An 18430-nucleotide genomic window follows, 5' to 3' on the forward strand; every position below is an offset into this window, starting at 1 on the left:
TCAGTAGTAGTGGCCCCTGTTACGAACGGCTTCTCTGTGACTTCCCTCAGACTCTCCTTCTTGTTGCGCAGGCGCCGCGGCGATAGGTCGTGAACTGAGGCCAGAGACGGAGGGAGGGGCCTAGGAACTTATGTGTTGCGGAACCATTGACCCATAGTCGGAAGTTCCCACGGGACGAGTAGACTTCTTAGTTTAGCGGTTTCCGGAGTTTCCTGTTCCGCTCCATGTGAGACGTGGACCAGCCAAGATGTCGGAGAAGAAAAGTTTACGGGGTAGACGCCGGGAGACCCTGGAGCACTGTCTGAAGGAGCTAGGCACTTCCACGGCTCATCCGGAGCAGTTCCTCACGTAAGCATCCTGATGTGCGAGAGCTCCGGGGGAAGACGGCGTAGAGGAGGCCACGGCTAGGCCACGAGGCCTAGGCTCTCGGTCTCGCCCCTCTCCCCCTGGGCTCATCTGGCCGTGGTGTGGGGCGGGAGAAAAGATGATTTATCGTTGTTACCCAGGCATCGCAGTTTGCGTGGAGGCCAAGCGCTACAACAGTCTAGTCTGGGCAGTTAGACCAGTGATTTTGCTCTACGTGCCAAGGGTTACCCACCAGACCCCTCGTGACGGTAGTATTTGGGGATTTCATCAAATAAACGTTTGCCAAGCGCCGGAGATGCAAAGAAACGCAAAAGACAGCCTCTGTTTTCAAAGGAGCTCACAATCTAGTGCAGACGACTATGTACAAACATGCTGTACACAGGTTATAGATAATCAATCGAGGGAAGGCGTTGAGTAAACGGGAAAGGCTCCCTGTAGCTAGGACTTGAAGGTAGATGGAGCAGATTGAGATGGGGGTGGGAGAGAGTTCCAGGCTTGGGGGACAGCCAGTGAGAATGACCGTGGTCAGGGACAGAGAGGGTCACTGGATCAAAGAGTACCTGGGGGGAGGACAAGGGGGGTAGACGTAAGAAGACTGGAAATGTAGAGGGGGTATATTACAAAGGGCTTTGAAAACAACAGACCGAGACCAATTGGATCAACCAGTCCTGCTAAATTTCCATGTGAAATTTATCGCAGAGTTTTCAAGGTCTCATCATCAGTTTGAAATCTTTGTAAAGGGTTACGGTTTGCCCTTCAAGTATTTGAAGATCTTTCGTGTAGACAAGAAAGTAGATTGGTTCCCTTTGGAGTAATGGGTACTAGTGGCAGAAAGGCAGATTTGAACTTGATGTAAGGAAATACAGCCTAATTAATAGAACTGTCTAAAAATGAAATAGTCTTCCTCAAAGGGTAATGGGTTCCTTGTTACTGAAAGTCTTCATGCAGAGCCTTTCCATAATGTAGTAAAAGGATTTCTTGTCCAGGGTACAATGTGTTCCCCATGCTCTCTTACTTCCATTTCTGTCTTTAGATTCTGTAATTCTACTGAGGAAGAAGTACCTGAGTTTAAGAATTTGGAAAACCTCCACTATCCTGGAGTGTGTTCAGAAGAGACTTGTTAATGACAACAAAGGTCAACTGAAGGAATTAGAACTATCTAGTCTAGAGAAGATTCAGTGAGTAAATGTCAGCTGTCTTCAGCTGTTGCATAATAGGGATTAGATTTATTTTGCTTGACACCAGAGAACCAGACTATAAACAGTAGACAAAAGGTGAAGAGAGAAAACTTAAAAGTCAGAACTGGCCAAAGTAGAATGAGCTTTCTCAGAAGGTAGTGAGCTCTTCACCACCAGAGAAGTTCAAGTGGAGTCTAGGTGACCGTTTGTCATATTATAGAGGGGATTTCTGTTCAGGTATAGGTTGGGCTAGGTGCCTGGATGTCCCTTCCAATCCTGAGAGTACCTGTAAATAAGGTAAGAGGCCCTAAAGTATTAGCAGTTATGCTTTGTTAAGGCAAGCATCCTAGACCATTGGAAGATTTAATGGGTGACACATTTAAGAATTGCAAAGGATAGAAAGGCTTAGATGGGTTGTAATCTCTACAGTATACAGAATATGTGCATTAATGATTGCATTTCATAAGGCCACCGTTATTTTAACATTTTATATGTTGTACATGTCTTACAAACACAATAAGTTCTGTGGAAGACAATGACAACAGCTAGTGATTATCAAGCACATACTATATGTCAGGCACTGTGCTAAGCAATGGAGATACAAAAAAAGGCATGTGTAATCCCTGCCCTTAAGGAACTCAATCTAATGGGGATGGGGGATTAGGGAGAGACAACATGCAAACAACTATATAGAAAATAGAGATTAGTAGAGAGAACTTTCCAGACGTGGAAGACAGCCAGGGAAAATGCAAGGAGTATGGAGTGTCTTGTGTGAGGAAGAAGAAGGAGGCCAGAGTCACTGGATCATAGAGTACATGGAAGGGAGTAAGGTGTAAGAAGACTGGAAAGATAAGAAGGAGCTAGGTGTTATGAAGAGCTTTAAAAACTAGAGGATTTTATATTTGATCCTGAAGGTAATAGAACCCTACTGGAGTTTATTGACTAAAGGAGTGATGTGGTCAGGTCTGCTCTTTAGAAAGATGACTTTAATAGCTGAGTAGAAGATGGATTAGAGTGGGATGGTTCCTCAACAAATTAATTAGCTAGAATAATGGTAATAGGGGCAAGGGTGGCATAAATAATTGACTCTTTTGCTTATTTCTAAACTTTGTTTTATTGTTGATTTTTTTTTAACATCGTCAACAAACTTTTACAATAACTTACTGAGTAGAAAAATTTCTCTCAATTTTATTACTCAATAAAATGATGTAGGCATTTGATTATGTTTAATCCATTTTTTAAAATTGTGAGTATACAACTCTTTTCTGGAAGTAAAGAATTAGAAGTTGAGTGGAGGCCCATCAGTTGGGGAATGGCTGAACAAGTGGTATGTGATTATGATGGAATACTATTATACTATAAGAAATGATGAACAGGATGCTCTCAGAAAAACCTGGAAAGACTTGAATGGGCTAATGCAAAGTGAAATGTACGATATTTTAAGACGATCATCTATGAATGACTTATCTGTTCTCAGCAATACAATGATCGAAGTCAACTCTGAAGGACTTATGATGAAAAATATTATCCATTCCCATCTTGTGGTTGGTTTAGTCTCGTAGGATGAGACCTGGGACTCTGTCCACCCAGGGACACTAAAAACTGTTTCGGTTTCATGGTGTATTGTGGTAGCACTGTCTCAAAGAATTCCCACCTCTAATCTAAGTACAGGCATTCATTGAGGATTGGCCTCTCTCATGAAGCAGGCTAGGTTTCAAGAGGAACCAGCAACTTCAGTGAAAGCAAGATGGATTTTTATAGGGTAAAGATGTAATTACATAACAGAAATTTTGAATATTAAAAAGGCAGGAGAGATTTGTTAAGGTGTTAGGTAATGCAGATGGATCCTTTCTGTGGTTTGGTGGTCAAACGTCCGGTCATGCTGCACTCCAAATTGGTTAGACCTGTTTGGTCAAGATGGATAGGTAGGTATTGTGGTCCTGTCTTGGGCTAAATGGTTGATGTGATTGTGGTTGAGTACAAGAACATACCTGTTCAAATATATGAATTGGATCTGGGCGCAGTGGCTAGCTAGGGTCAGTGGTTATATTGAGCCTGGGGACTTGTGATGTGGATTGTGTGGTTAAATCAGGGCGTGCCTACTGTTTAGTGAGGCCCGTAAGGAAGTTAGAATATTGGGGCTGGGGGCAGCTTTGCTTCTAAGGATTCCATCATCCAGAGAAAGAACTGATGATGTCTGAATACAGATTGAAGCATACTTTTTTTTAAACTTTATTTTTTTTGAGGTTTTTTTTTGGTCTTTGTTTTCTTTCACAGAATGACTATTAGGGATTTGTTTTGCATGACTACACACGTGTAACTTATATCCAGTTGCTTCCCTTCTCAGTGAGGGAGGGAGGAAAGGAGAGAATTTAGAACTCAAAGTTTTAAAAACGGGAAAATAAAATACTAAATAAAAAGCTAAAAAAATTGTGACTTTAAAAATGTGGAAGGTATTATTTTAAATTCATTAACCTTTTCCTCTCTTAATAGTGTCCAAGATGGGTTGGCTGTAAATTTTACATCTTTAACAAAAGCACTTTATGATTTACATAAAGCATTGAAGACTGATTTCATTCTTGGGAGCCCTTTAAAAGAATTGGTGATAGAAAACTTTGATGATGAGCAGATTTGGCAGCAACTAGAATTGCAGAACGAACCAGTTTTACGGTACTTTAAGAAAGCTGTTAATGGAAATGTTAAAGACAGGGAACTCTGTCTTCTCCCAGAGAGTGAAGAGGTTGACTCAGAGATGGATATTGACAAGGAGGAAATAGAACAGAATTCAGAGCTGGAGCAAAAGTCAGATCTAGTTAATGATGGTCTTGAAGAAGAAATTAAGAGAAATAAAAAGTTAATTAAAGTTGATGTAGAGAAAAGTTCAGATTTTAGTGATGAGGATTCTGATCTTGACTTTGATATTGATAAACTAGAACGTCAAAACAAGAAGCCAAAAGTATTTATTAAATCAAAAGTGAAATCCATAGTAGATGATAAATTTTTCAAATTGTCTGAAATGGAGTCCTTTTTGGAAGATATGGAAAAAGATGAGAAAGAAAAAAAGGAAGATGATGAAGATGACATTAATTATTTTGAAGAAATTATTTCTGATGAAGATAGTGAGCTATTTACAGACTCTCCAAAAAAGGTAAAGTTATTCTTTTGTCTAATGGTTAAGTTTTGCCCTTTTTTAAAAATGGATATTTAAAATATCTTTAATATAAAAAGCGCTTCCTTTCTCACAGTTCATTAGGGCTCAAGTGAATAATTCAGATATGTTAAAGCAAATAAAAATGACCTAAAATTTTTCATGAAACTTATCACTTTCTTGTCCTAATCCATCTTATTGTTATGTGAGTTATAAGTATCTATTCTGATAAAACTCAGCTTTCCCATAAAACCTCAGCCAACCAAAATAGAAAGGTTAGGGCCTATAGAATTTAATAATTTTAAAGTACATTTAATATTTCTTTTAGTTTTGACATAGATGTGCTTAATCTTTGTTCTCACCTTTCCTCCAAACCTACTCCTTTTACACTTTCCAGTATCTATCCAGAACATCACTATCCTAGTCACCCAGGTTTGAGTCATTTGTCGGAGTCATCCTTTATTTCTCAGTCCCATTTATCCAAAATATCCAATCAGTTGCCAAGACTTGTCAATACTACATTTAATAACTCTTGGATCCAAAGTGTTTCTCAACCCATAAGGCTACCTCCTAGTTCAGGGCCTCATTGCTTCTTGTCTCTGCTATTATAGTGGCCTCCCAGTTAGTCTCTGGGCTTCAAGTCTTTCCCAACCATTCTGTCCTCTAATTGCTGCCAAAGTGATGTTCCTAAAGCACAGATCTGGCCATATCACTCCTCTACTCTGTAAACTGAAGGGTTCCTCATTACATCTGAAATCAAATACAAACTCCTTCACGTGGTACTTGAGACCTTTCACAACCTGAACCCAAACTGCCTTTTATATTCCCCTTATTGCATTCTAGTGGCCTTCCTGTTTTCTCATGTATGATACAATATGGCCCTCTTTTAGAATTCACTATCTCTTCACCTCTGCCTGTTAGAATTCCTGGTTCCTTTCAAAACTTAGATCTTCTATATGAAATCTTTTGTGCTCTCTGCTGCCAGTGTCTTTCCCCTCCCCAACTATGATCTATTTATTTTGTAGGTACATATGCATACTGTACATATACACACATATACATTTTGTCTCCCTTAATATGTTGTATCCTCTGTGAGAGCAGAGACTTGTTTAATTTCTATTTTTATATTTCTAATATCTAACACAGTAAATGCTTATCAATTGATCTTTCTTATATTGAGATATAGAATTCTGTGTTCTCTCTTGAAAAATTTAAGTATTTCCATATGCTTAAAAATCATCGAATGAACTGCATGCTGTTTTTTTTTACTCCTAAATGCTAATTTCAGTTTTTAACTTTCATTGGAAAATAATATTCAGCATGTAGAAAGAACTTTTAAAAAGCTTATCTTTTAAAATCATTTTCTCTTCTTATGCAAAAGGTTTAAATGTTTTGTTTTAGTCAGGTAAAAGTTCCAGAAACCTAAAATACAAAGATTTCTTTGACCCAGTTGAAAGTGAAGACACAACAAGTGATAATGATGAACTGGGTCAGGATGAGGATGAAGATGAGGATAAGGAAACTGATCATGAAGAAGAGGAAGAAATTTCTGAAGAGTAAGCATTTTGAATCATCCTTTTTAAATTGTGTAATATAATTTGTCCATAAATTTTTGTCTGGTTATAATGTGAATTGTCATAGACTTCAGTTAGGAAGGTATTACTTTTATTATTGCAGGATGTTAATTTAACCCCATAGAACCTGTATTTGCCTCAGTGTGTAGATGGGGGAGGAGGGAGGGCTTTATAATACATTATAGTTTTGCTATACAGTTCTTTGATTTGTTTCCTATTTTTAATAAAAATCATGTCAACATTATGCCATCAGTTATTAGAAATTATGAACAGTTTGAATATATTTGTTTAAATGAATGTTGTTGAACATTAATGTATTAAGTGAATATTACGAACTCTTTTTTTAAGCTACATATGAATTGGTTTAAAATGATTCCTTCTTGAGTTTTTATAAGTTTTCATGACTTTGAAACTATAGGAAACTTGTTAGATTGTTGGGTGTGGTATATTTAAAATGGAAAAGCTTTATTATTGGAAAAGAATTTTCTTTTCCTTTCACAGAAGATACATGTAAATAGTATTTCCTCTGCTAAATGTCTTGGTGGTTTAGGGGTGAAGATGATGAAACCGAAGAAAATGAGAATAAACAACATAAAGTTGGGAAAAGAGTAACCTTTGCTTTGCCTGATGACAAAGAAACCAAAGATACAGATATTTTCAGTGAAAGGAATAGTTCTGATGGAGTAAAATCCTCTTTTGAGCAAAGACAGGAGAAGGTAATGTATACCCAATATATATTGTACAAAGAAGCAAAATGTTTGGTTTGCAATAGCTATGTCTTGTCATTTCGTAATGTTGGTTGAGAAAATGTATATAAAGTGGTTTTAAACTTTAAAGTGGTATATAAATGTAAACTATTATTACTATATGAATATTAATATAACATTTTCTTAACTCATTAAAGTCTTCTTCTAATGCATGGAGGTTATCCACTGGTCTTGAAGGCTGTGCCTGCACAAGTTCTGGTAGATACTGCCAGGCTGGGAAGATTTTAAGAGTAGGTCCAGTCTTGTCCATTGCCTGGTCTAGATATTCAGAGAGTTAACCCCAGCTTGGCACCCACCCCTCTTAGAGGCCATTTATTAATGTCAAAGGGATTGTGACCAGTGTTTATGGAGCCTACCGTACGAGTGAAATGAAATACGAAGTAATGAAATAAGTATTTTCCCCCATTTATCTGCAGATGGCAGAAAGAATTAAATCTTTAGAGAAAGAGTTGTTGGAACAGAAACCCTGGCAGCTTCAAGGGGAAGTGACAGGACAAAAGAGACCAGAAAACAGCCTTCTAGAAGAAACATTACATTTTGACCATGCAGTCAGGATGGGTAAATTTTTTTTTGTACTTTGTTATTTGTTTATGTGCCATATTTAAGATAATATTTGATAAGGAATTTAACATTTATTTTCTAAATGGTGAATGATGCTTAATCCTACCTATGTGAACCTTAGCATTACTTCACCTCCCTGAGCATCAGCTTCCTCCTCTGTAAACGGGGTGGGGGTGGGGCGATCTAATAAGGCTTCACAGGTATCTTGTTTGATCCTCACAACAGCTCTGGGAGGTAGATGCTATTACTATCCCCATTTTACAGATGAGGAAAGTGAAGCAGATGGGTGAAGTGACTTGCTAGGATTACATAATTAGTGTCTGTGGTTGAGTTTGAACTCACATCTTCCTAACTCCAGATCCAGTGCTGTATTGGGTTGAATCTTACATGATAAAATTTGATAGAAATAAGTTAGTCTTGCACCTGGGTACAAAAAAAATTAGCTTCATAAGTAAAAGATGAGAGAAGCATGATTATGCCATAGTTCTTGTTTGGACTGCATGGCCAGTGTGAGTTAGCACTGTGATGTGGCATCCAAGGAAGCATGATCATGGGCTGTATTAAAAGACATAGATTCCAGGAAGAGGGGGATGATAGTCCTACTGTACTATGCCTCCATCAGACCTCTTCTGGAATATAGTGTTAAGCACTGTGGCTTAAGAAGGACACTGCTTAACTGGAGAGTATTCATAGGAGGATAGCCAGGATAATGAAGGACCTTGAGTCCATGTCATATGAAAATCAGTTGAAGAAATTGGAGGTGTTTAGCTTGGAGAAGAAGAAATTTTGGGAGGAGATGCGTTCAAGTATTTGAAGGACTATCATGTGGGACAGGCATTAGACTTGCTGTATTTGATCCCATAGAACCAGGAGCACTAGGCAGAGATTGGAAAGAAACAAATTTAAGGTTAATATCAGAAAAAAACCTTCCTAGCAATTAAAGCTGTCCAGAATTGGAATGGACTGGTTTAAGAAGTGGTAGGTTCCCACTCCTTGGACATCTTCAAGTAGAAGCTGGAAAACTACTTGCCAGGTATTTTAGGGAGATGTTGGAGTAGTGGCCAGTGTGGTCCCTTCTAACTCTCCAGTTATGTTAGTAATCTCTGACCTGTGATCTGTTAGCCTGTGAGAATAACTGAGGACGAAAGCACTATACTTAGGGAAAAGGAGTGTCTTAACAAAGAATGAATGAAGTAAGTAGCTAATTTGTAGGGTTTCTAGTGAGACGTAAAACACTAATATTTCCACTTAAGCAGCAAAAAGAATCTCCTGGCACAAGTGGTTGGCTTCATGACCCAGAAGTTGCTGATGTGGAAGAAAATTCACCTTTCTCTTACCATGGCCCAAAATGGTGCTTATTTGCTCTGTAAATATAAACATATTAGATACATTAAACTAAGAGGCAGCATAATATGGACAAAGTATTGGATTTTAAATCACGAAGACTTGGGTTTGAGTCCTGTCTCAAATACTGTGTAACCTTGAGCAAGTCAAATAACCACTCTCAGCCTCACTTTGTTCATCTGTAAAAATGTAGGTACGTGTAATGCTCAGCACAGGGTTGCTGTGAGGCTCAAATTAGATAATGGTTTTTTATGAAAACCGCATTGCAAACCTTAAGGCGCTATATAAATGCCATTTATTACAGATAAACTGTGCTTTGGAGTTTAATACTTAGAATTTTGTTGTATGATGGGGGAAACTATTTAGATTGTGATGTATAATGTGATAATGTGACAATACAAATTTAAAATACAGTGTCTTCATTGGGATGTTATAGATTTTTTGCTTGGGATATATGTAGTTGTAAAGTATTATTACTGGTATATTTTTTTTTATTTTTAAATAGAACTTAGGCAATTGAGTGTTTATATTTTTAAGGTAGTTGTCTTAGAATCCTTTGTATTCACCACAACATTGATAATTCTAGTTAAAACCTATTTGGAGCCTCTTTTAGAATTGTCCATGAGCCTATGTCACATTCTTTAATATCCCCAGTGATGTCAAATCTTTGTCATTTGAACATAATTCTGATTTTTGGAAATAGCCAAAAGTCATTCGAAACTACATATGGAGAATGAGGAAAGTCATTAAATTGAGTAATAAAAAAAACCAATATGTAATGTAAATGATTCTTAAGTTGACTTTAACAGAAATTCCCCAACAAAATTTTTTTAATGTTTTAAACAATGACAACATTATAGAATAGTCTCTCAAGGTGATTAGCTTGAGAAATACCACATACACACATGCACACAAATAAAAAAAACTGCTTTTCTGGCTATTTGGGAATAGGTTTGGGCGGGGCAGATAAAGGTCTCTTTACTTTCATCACACCGTATATACTAGTTAATGGTAATAGCATTTCACAAATCTTGTTAGTGATCTTTAGTTTTTAAAAGTACCTTCACAAGTGCTATTTTATTCTCATGAGAACCTTTTAAGGAAGGCAGCACAAGTGGTATTCCTATCTATTAATTGCTATCCTCTTAATTGCCAAGGAAATTGAAGCCCAGAGTCCACAGTTTTATAGCTTGGAAGTAGCAGAATCAACTACAGTCCAACTCATTGACTCCTACTGTAGACTTTCTTTCTTCCATCAGTTGATTTAAAGTGGGCTTGAACTTTGTTTTAGTTCAGATAGTCCTGGTACAAGACTTGTTTTTCCAAGGCATTGTGATCAATAGAAAGGACCTCTACATGGGTATTGAAATATTTTTAAAAATAATAGTGCATTGTTGTTAAATACTTACTGTTTTAATAATCTATTTTATGTTTCTTTTTGTAGCACCTGTGATTACTGAGGAAACCACTCTGCAACTTGAGGATATCATCAAACAAAGGATAAAAGATCAGGTTAATAAGATTTCATTTATAGCACTGACATTTCCAGAAATGAATATGATTCTTTGAGTGTTGATTGGAGAAATGATCTTTGTTTTTTGTTTATTTTAACAGTTCTCAAATATTTTTATACACTTTTCATTAAAAATTTGAGTTGTTTTGACAAGGTTTTACAACCTTTTTTATTATGAAGATTCATTCATTTCTTTGTGATTAATATGGGGTGAAATGAGGAGCAACAGCTCAAGCCATTTCCATGCTTTGGTACCTTGCTGATATTTTAAATTTTGAGGAGGTACAAGGAGCAGGATGTGGTTAGAAGCCATGTGTTTCCTCCCTATAATGCCTTTAGGGAAAGAGTGGATAGTGACATCTGTTGGACTTTGAAATCAGTCTGATTATGGTAGACAGCATAGGGATCCTTGCTCTAGACACATCTTGTAACTTCGTGTGTCTATATTATATTTAGAAATATTAAACATCTGATCATTTTATACTTAGTAAATAAAAGTTTTGTTTGATTGGTCTTAATCTGGGACCATTTAAATAAAGCTTAACTAGCTATATGTCCCTTCACCTATCTGTGCTTCCCTAACGTAAAATATATAAGAAATACTCTATCTTCCCTTCACAAAGCATATTTCAGTATTTTTTTGTTTGTTTTTTCATGGCAGACTTTATGTTAAATAAGCTCTCATCTGAGAGCAGAAATCTGAGTGTTTTATGCACAAGTATTATTAACATCTTGGAAGAATTTATTTTTGCTTTTGTTGAAACACAGTAAAACAGTCATGTTTTAGAAATGAATTGTTCCCTCATATATATTCCCTGCAAATTTAGGAAGGCCATACCATAATATAAAATTATTGAATTAAGATATTCCCCTATTTATTTTTTAGGCTTGGGATGATGTAGTACGTAAAGAAAGACCAAAGGAGGAGGCATTTGAATATAAGAAGCGTTTGACATTAGATCATGAAAAGAGTAAATTGAGCCTTGCAGAAATTTATGAGCAGGAATACCTCAAACTTAACCAGGTAAGAAACCTTGTAGCACAAACCCTTTGCTATTAAAGAAAGAAACTAGGGGTTTTCATGAATTTTTTTTTTCATTCTTGAAGTGATTTAGATTGGTAGGTTTTCTACCTAGTTAACTTGGGTAGAAAAGTAACATTTTTATTGAAGGTGTTTTCTGTGAAATAATAAAAATACTTTTTTGATAGGGTTTTATTTTTCAGCTTTCCTAGGATAAAGGAAACAATCTTTATAATTGTTGTAACTTTTCAGTGGTACTTTTAAAATTGGCATACTGTTTGTAAAAGGAACCAAATGAACTTATTCCTATGGAATATGGGATTTCCACCACCACCTAGCTAAATGGAATTATGTAAAGAAAACTTCATAAATTAACAAGATAGGTCATATACTTGTAATTCTAGTAAATACTAACTGAATGAATTCTCATTATATAATTTCTTAGCAAAATGTTCGGATTTTGCTTGGGAATGGGAAAGTTTACTAGATTTGGTAGGAGTTGAAGGCATTCTATAATTTGGAGCTGGTAGAGAATTTTGTGTCTACTCAGGAGTTAATCTGGAGTTTGGGTTTAGTGGAGCTTTCCCACCCCTCTCCTAGAATAGACCCAAACTCCAATTCAGTCCTTGAGCTATTCTAGTCTCCTTTGAAGTTTTAGAGACCAACAACTATTGGGGTCAAGATTTGGAGTTAGAGCATGGGGGCAAATAGCCGTTTACCTTCCTGTTTGTTTCTTACCTAATCATACTTGAGACACTATGACTTTCCTGTGGTAATGATTTTAATAGGGAAAATAGAGAAATTTGTGAATTATTGTCAAATTCAGTAACATTCTAGGAATGCTATTTTTGAATGAGATAACTTGCAATTAGATACTAGATGGCAGGCTATATGTAGCAGTTAATGGGCCTCCTAAAATGCCCCTTAAAACAAAAGCCCAACTGTCTTCAAGTACTGTTTTGTTCTGAGATTTGAGTTAAGCTCAGTTACCTAATTCATCACCTTAGGAAAAGAAAGAAGAAGAAGAAAACCCAGAGCATGTAGAAATTCAGAAGATGATGGATTCACTCTTCCAAAAACTGGATGCTCTTTCTGACTTTCATTTTACACCTAAGCCTGTAAGTATATTAGGATTTAAGATTCTTGTGAATTCTAGATGACTTGCTCCTTAGTCTGATACACAAAACTTTGTACAATCTAACTCCCACCTGCCTTTCACATCCCACTGCTGCTCACTGCCCCACTTCCTTGCCCCTATTTTACCATGTATTTCTCACCAGTGTGCCTGTTACCCTTCCGTAACACTGTGCCCTTGCTCATTTTTGTGTGTTTTTACCTCTCCATTCCGCTCATCTAACTTTTGTCAATCCGTTAAGGCCCAGCTTTCCTCAGTGTTCCCTAGATTTGACACTTATGACACTTCTTGTGAGTGATGTCCCTAACTTGCTTTTGTTTGAACACTTGTAGTAATAAGAAGCTCAGTCTCAAGATGGAGCCCATTCCATTTTCAGATAACTTTAGTTTTTAGGAATTTATTCCTTATGTTCAGATTCTACATCTGCTTCCCTGTCATGTGAATTCATGTCTTTCTTCTTACCTCTTGGACCAAGCAAAATATGTAATCCCAAATAAGAAATACAGGAAATGGGGTACAAGAAATATATCCTGCTGCACAGGAAAGTAGGAGAAGGGAATAAGATGGGGGGGAGAGATAGAAGGGAGGGCAGACTAGGGGAAAGGATATTCAGAATGCGTGCCATCTTGGGGTGGGGGGAGGGGCGAGATGGGGTGAAAATTTGGAACTCAAAATCTTGTGGAAGTAAATGTTGAAAACTGAAAATAAATAGGTTTTTAAAAAAAGAAACATTGACTGATATAAACCGATTTTGGTCAGTTTGATCCGATTTGGGCCGGTTTTAATTGGTTTTGACTTGTTTGAACTCTTGGCCAGTTTGAACTAGATTCAGCTGGTTCGAACAGGTTTTGACCAATTTGAACTGGTTTCAACCAGTTTGAACTAGTTTTAGCCTGTCTGAAACAGTTTGAACTGTTTTTGACTGGTTTGAACTAGTTTTAACTGGTTTCAGATAGCTTCAGTCAGTTTGAACTGATTTGGGCCAGTTCTAACTGGTTTTTGCCTGTTTAAACTATGAAACTTTTAAAGTGAGTTTGAGCTGGTTTTTGACCTGTTTTAAACTGGTTTTTGCTCATTTTGAACTGGCTTAAACTGCTTTTTGTCATTTCAAATTAGTTTTTCCTGTTTTGAACATTTTTTTGTTTTGATTTTTTTTTTGGCCATTTTAAACAGTTTTATGCGGTTTTAGCCATTTTGAATTTTTTTTTCTTTTCAAACTGGTTTTTGCCATTTTGGTTTGTGTTAGTTTTAGCCAGTTTAAACTGGTTTTGGTCAGTTTCAGCCAGTTTGGGCCAGTTCAAATTGGCTTTGGTTTGAAGTAGTTTCAGCTGGCTTAAACCAGTTTGAACTGGTTTCAGGCAGTTTGAACCAGTTTGAATTGGTTTCAGCCAGTCTGAACTGGTTTGAACTGGTTTTATCTGGTATGGACTGGTATTGGCCGGTTTTGACCCAGTTTTGACTGGTTTGGGCTGGTTTTAATGGCTTTTGGCTGGTTTGAACAGGTTTGGGCCATTTTGAACTGGTTTCAGCCAGTTTGAATTGGTTTTGACAGGTTTTAACTAGTTTTGACTATTTTGAACCAGTTTTGACTGGTTTGGAACTTTTGCATTGATTTTTGATGTTTGGGACCATTTGAACTGGTTTGGGCCAGTTTTGACTGGTTTTAGCAGTTCAAACTGGTTTTTGCCTGTTTAATTTTTTTTTTTTTACTTTTTAAACTAGTTTGAACTGTGTAACTGTGTCTTTGTAAAGAGAAAAGACCAACAGGATTTGAGAGTTATGGAGGTGATGTGCAGCACATAGTGCTGAACCAATTGATTTTAAGAAAATGTTGGGCAAATTCAGAGGCTGTTAACCTCTCAAAATAGTTGTATAACTTTTGCATAATGATGGATACTCACAGTATACATATAGATAATTCCTTACATCTTTTAAGCATCAAAAAATTTTTAAAGGAAATGTATAATCCCATTTATAACCAAAAGTGTCTTTCTGTTGTAAGAGAAAGTAAGTTTGCCTTTTGGTTGCTATTGACTCTCTTGTTTTCTTTTGAGTATTTGCAGATTGATAAATGTATTCTAGTATTTTTTCAGATATCAAAATTAAACTGATTGGTCCTCAGTTTACTCACTTATAAGATGAGAGAGCTTGACTAGATGGCCTCTAAAGTCCCTTCCAGTTCTAAATCTATGTTTCTTTGATTCAGCTGTCATCTCTCATATCCTCCTTAACAAACCTCATCAGGATCTGAAGATTGTAATGTCTTAGATTTTCTTTTTCCCTCCTAAAAATTGGCTTTGGGCAGGTCTCAAAAAACTGATGACTTCACAATTATTTTATCAGGACCATTTTGATGTGATCGTATTTAAATTTAGGTAATCAAAGTATTTAACCTGAATGTTACTTCATTTATGCATATTTTTATTATATCACACATGCCTTACAAGATTTCAGGACAATAGCATTGTAACTACTCTTCTGTACTTTTAGAGTGATTCTTGAAATGTTATTTTCTATTATTTCATTTCCTAGCCTGTTCCAGAGGTTAAAATTGTCTCTAATCTTCCTGCTATAACTATGGAGGAAGTAGCGCCAGTACACGTTAGTGATGCAGCACTTCTAGCTCCAGAGGAAATCAAGGTAAGAAGCAAATGTTGAGAACACACAATTTTATAAATTACACATTTGTAATTTAGGTATTTGTGCTTTGGAATGCCCTTTTTGCTTATTTCCTTTGTGAAGAGAGGGTTTCTATAATAGATTATATATAGTCTATAACTGTAATGTTATCATTGTCTTTTCTAGGGATGTTCACACAGATAATATTGTAATGTAATGTTTAAATTTTAAATCTTAATCTTTTTTTCCCGGTTATCAAGAGGAATAGAAAAGGGTTAAAAGCAGCTAGTGGATATCAAATGCTACATAAATGCCTAAAAGATTAATAAAAGAGGCAGCAGTTGTAGAATATAGACAGCCAGCCTTGGCATCATCAGGAAGACCTATTCGAGCCGTGCCTCTGATTATAGGGTAGGCTGTGTAACTATAAGTCAGTCACTTATTTTCTCAGGGTCTCTGGCAACTCTTTAAATCATAAATTATGGAAGAATTACTAATCTGTGTCCATGAAGACAGAAGATAGTTGAATCCACAGGTCTGAACCAAGAAAAAAGATATAATTTTAATTGTGTCTGTGATGTTGCCTTTCTTTCTTTTTTTTTTTGATGTTACATTTCAGTAACAAAAATTATCTTAAATGACCCCATGCCAACTGCGTTGGTTAAAAAAAAATCTATTGGGAGACTTTTTTTCTTTTTAACTTTTATTAACAATGAAATCTGGCATTAATAATGGAATTAGAAAATCTGGTTAAAAGTTGGATACAGTCTCTTTTATGTACAAATATTTTATACATTTGAATGGCTGCTTCAGACAATGAGTTACCTGTCCTGCTAGCCTCTGCCCAAGAAACTAGTCCTTTCTTATTCGTCTCTGCACTCTCACTCCCCTTCCTTGCCTGTGTGGCAGAGGGATGGTAGTCTTTGCCCCATTCTGTCACAAGTCCTAGTCCTGTAGGCATCAGAAAAAAAAAAAAACACTTCAAATCCCAGCTCTGCCACTTATCACCAGCGTGACTTTGAGCAAATCACTTAACCTCCTCAGCCTCAGTTTTTTTACTGCAAAATTAGGGGATTAGACTAGAGGGCCTTTAAAATCCTTTAAAGGTCTATGATACTATGAATCCTATCTTCAGCTGTTAGTTCTCATGTCCTTCTAACAAGATTTCATCTTTGAAGCTGCATGTGGTTGATCCTTACTTTTGGGATTGAATCCTAATTTGGAATTTTAAGCATGTTTTCCCACTGAAATATTATGAATAGTGATTTACTGATTATCATCACAGTTCAGCTACATTGTGGGTCAGTCTGGGAGCCCAACTCCAATTTATTTTATTATTTCCATGGAAAAATGTGATTCATATTTTCAAAAATAAATTTTAAAAGTAGCTTTTGAAATGTGTCCATTAATAATTTGGAAGACAAGGGGCAGCTAGGTGGCGCAGTGGATAAAGCACTGGCCCTGAAGTCAGGAGGACCTGAGTTCAAATCCAGCCTCACACCAAACATTTGACACTGGGCAAGTCACTTAACCCCAATTGCCTTAAAGGAAAAAAAAAAGAATAATAATAATTTGGAAGACTGCCTACATGTCATATCAGATTTATGTCACTGATTTGTTCTGGAATTATGAGGCTGTTATTACTGTAGTTTAGTTTCTTTTTCTGTAAAATGAGATTACTTGTCTCTACTTGTTCCTTGAATTTTGAGGGTGAATGAGAGGTATTGTTTCTGTTTTTATAGGAGAAAAATAAGGCAGGGGACATAAAAACAGATGCAGAGAAATCTGTCACAGACAAGAAACGAGAACGAAGAAAGAAGAAATATCATAAGCGTATGAAATTAAGAGAAAAGGAAAAACGGCAAAAAATGTTAGCAAAAACAAAACCTGAACAGTCTACAAAATATAGCAAAGCAGCAGCATCTGCAGAATTAAAGAAACTAACTAAAGCAGGCAAAGCTTCTATACTAAAGGTAAGGCATGGCTTAATATGACCGATTAGAAACATAAATACTTTTTTTTTTATGAGAGCATTTGTGTAAAAGTATATGTCAAGATGACTGCTGTGTTTGGCTAACCTTCATACACCTATGCTTCAGTTCGTTTTTGGGTGAGTCGGTTTCAATGGCATCTAAGTTTCTTTTTAGTTATAATTCTATAATCAGAGTATGCTGTAACAGAATAATTGATGGTGTAGCAGTCTAGGTAGATTGTTGATTGACTTAAATTATGAATTTCACAATGCTAGGTTGGTTATATTTTGTTTCATATATTTTTTTTGGAAACTTAGTACAGCTCTTTTGCCCTTCAGGCCTTATTGTTTGTAATTATTTCCTTCCTTGTAAGAAAAATTTGACTAAAATATGTCACTAAATCAAAAGAAAAAACTAACTACAAAAGATCAGCTTCATTTAGCACCAGATTTATTTATTTTACTGTTTACTGGTGTTTGATTCAGAAAGTAAAATGTTTAAATACTTAGAAGCTTAATTTATTGACTTTTTATAGCCTCTTTCTATCCCCCTGCACTTGTATACACTTCTTTCTCAATGTTATAGACTGAGAATTGATGAAATTTGGATTCCTATATTGAAATTGCTGTGTTTTTAGAAACCTACCTTCCTGAAACAAATAACACCATATTCTGTGTCTGCAAAGTAAGATCAGCTACTGACTGGTGTTTGCTTTTATTTATATTTCTGGTGGAAGTGATGGTTTGCCTAATTCTTTTGTTGGGAAATGGGGGAGACATGTATGAGAGCAAGAAAGAAATCCACCATATTTAGAAATTATACTGTAGCAACTCCATCAAAAAAAATCAGGAGTTTAATATTTGGGTGTAGGTATATGACTTTTTACATGACTTTTAATAGGCCTTCAATTAGGTAAAAAATAAACTTTTGTTTTATACACGCTTTGTTTCTTATTGCAGGATGAAGGTAAAGACAAGGCCTTGAAGTCATCTCAAGCCTTCTTTTCTCAATTACAAGATCAAGTGAAAATGCAAATACAGGATGCCAAGAAAACACAAAAAAAGCAGAAGAAGAAAAAAGAAATTTCTGTTCATAAACTCAAGCTGTAACATTTTATCATAATGTAAATATTAAACTAAGCAAATATTGATTTCATCATCCTGTTTCTTAATAAAATTTTGGATATATTTTTCTTTTCTTTATAGCAAATATTTGTGGTTTCTTCAGTTTT

The 18430-nt window shown here is 36.1% G+C and overlaps 1 protein-coding gene across 1 annotated transcript; it reads left to right on the forward strand.

The window, feature by feature from the left end:
* The first annotated feature begins 38 nt into the window (after window positions 1–38).
* On the forward strand, window positions 39–18408 carry MPHOSPH10 (M-phase phosphoprotein 10). The gene is made up of 11 exons (XM_020968598.2): window positions 39–348; window positions 4038–4692; window positions 6094–6248; window positions 6817–6982; window positions 7450–7591; window positions 10383–10450; window positions 11338–11475; window positions 12480–12590; window positions 15140–15247; window positions 16969–17199; window positions 18159–18408. Exons 1-11 carry the CDS (start codon window positions 248–250, stop codon window positions 18306–18308), a joined length of 2025 nt encoding a protein of 674 aa, XP_020824257.1. The 5' UTR covers window positions 39–247; the 3' UTR covers window positions 18309–18408.
* Window positions 18409–18430: the final 22 nt, after the last annotated feature.

This window comes from Phascolarctos cinereus, unplaced genomic scaffold, assembly GCF_003287225.1.
Source record: "Phascolarctos cinereus isolate Bilbo 61053 unplaced genomic scaffold, phaCin_HiC Scaffold_3;HRSCAF=262, whole genome shotgun sequence".
Classification (NCBI taxonomy): Eukaryota; Metazoa; Chordata; class Mammalia; order Diprotodontia; family Phascolarctidae; genus Phascolarctos; species Phascolarctos cinereus.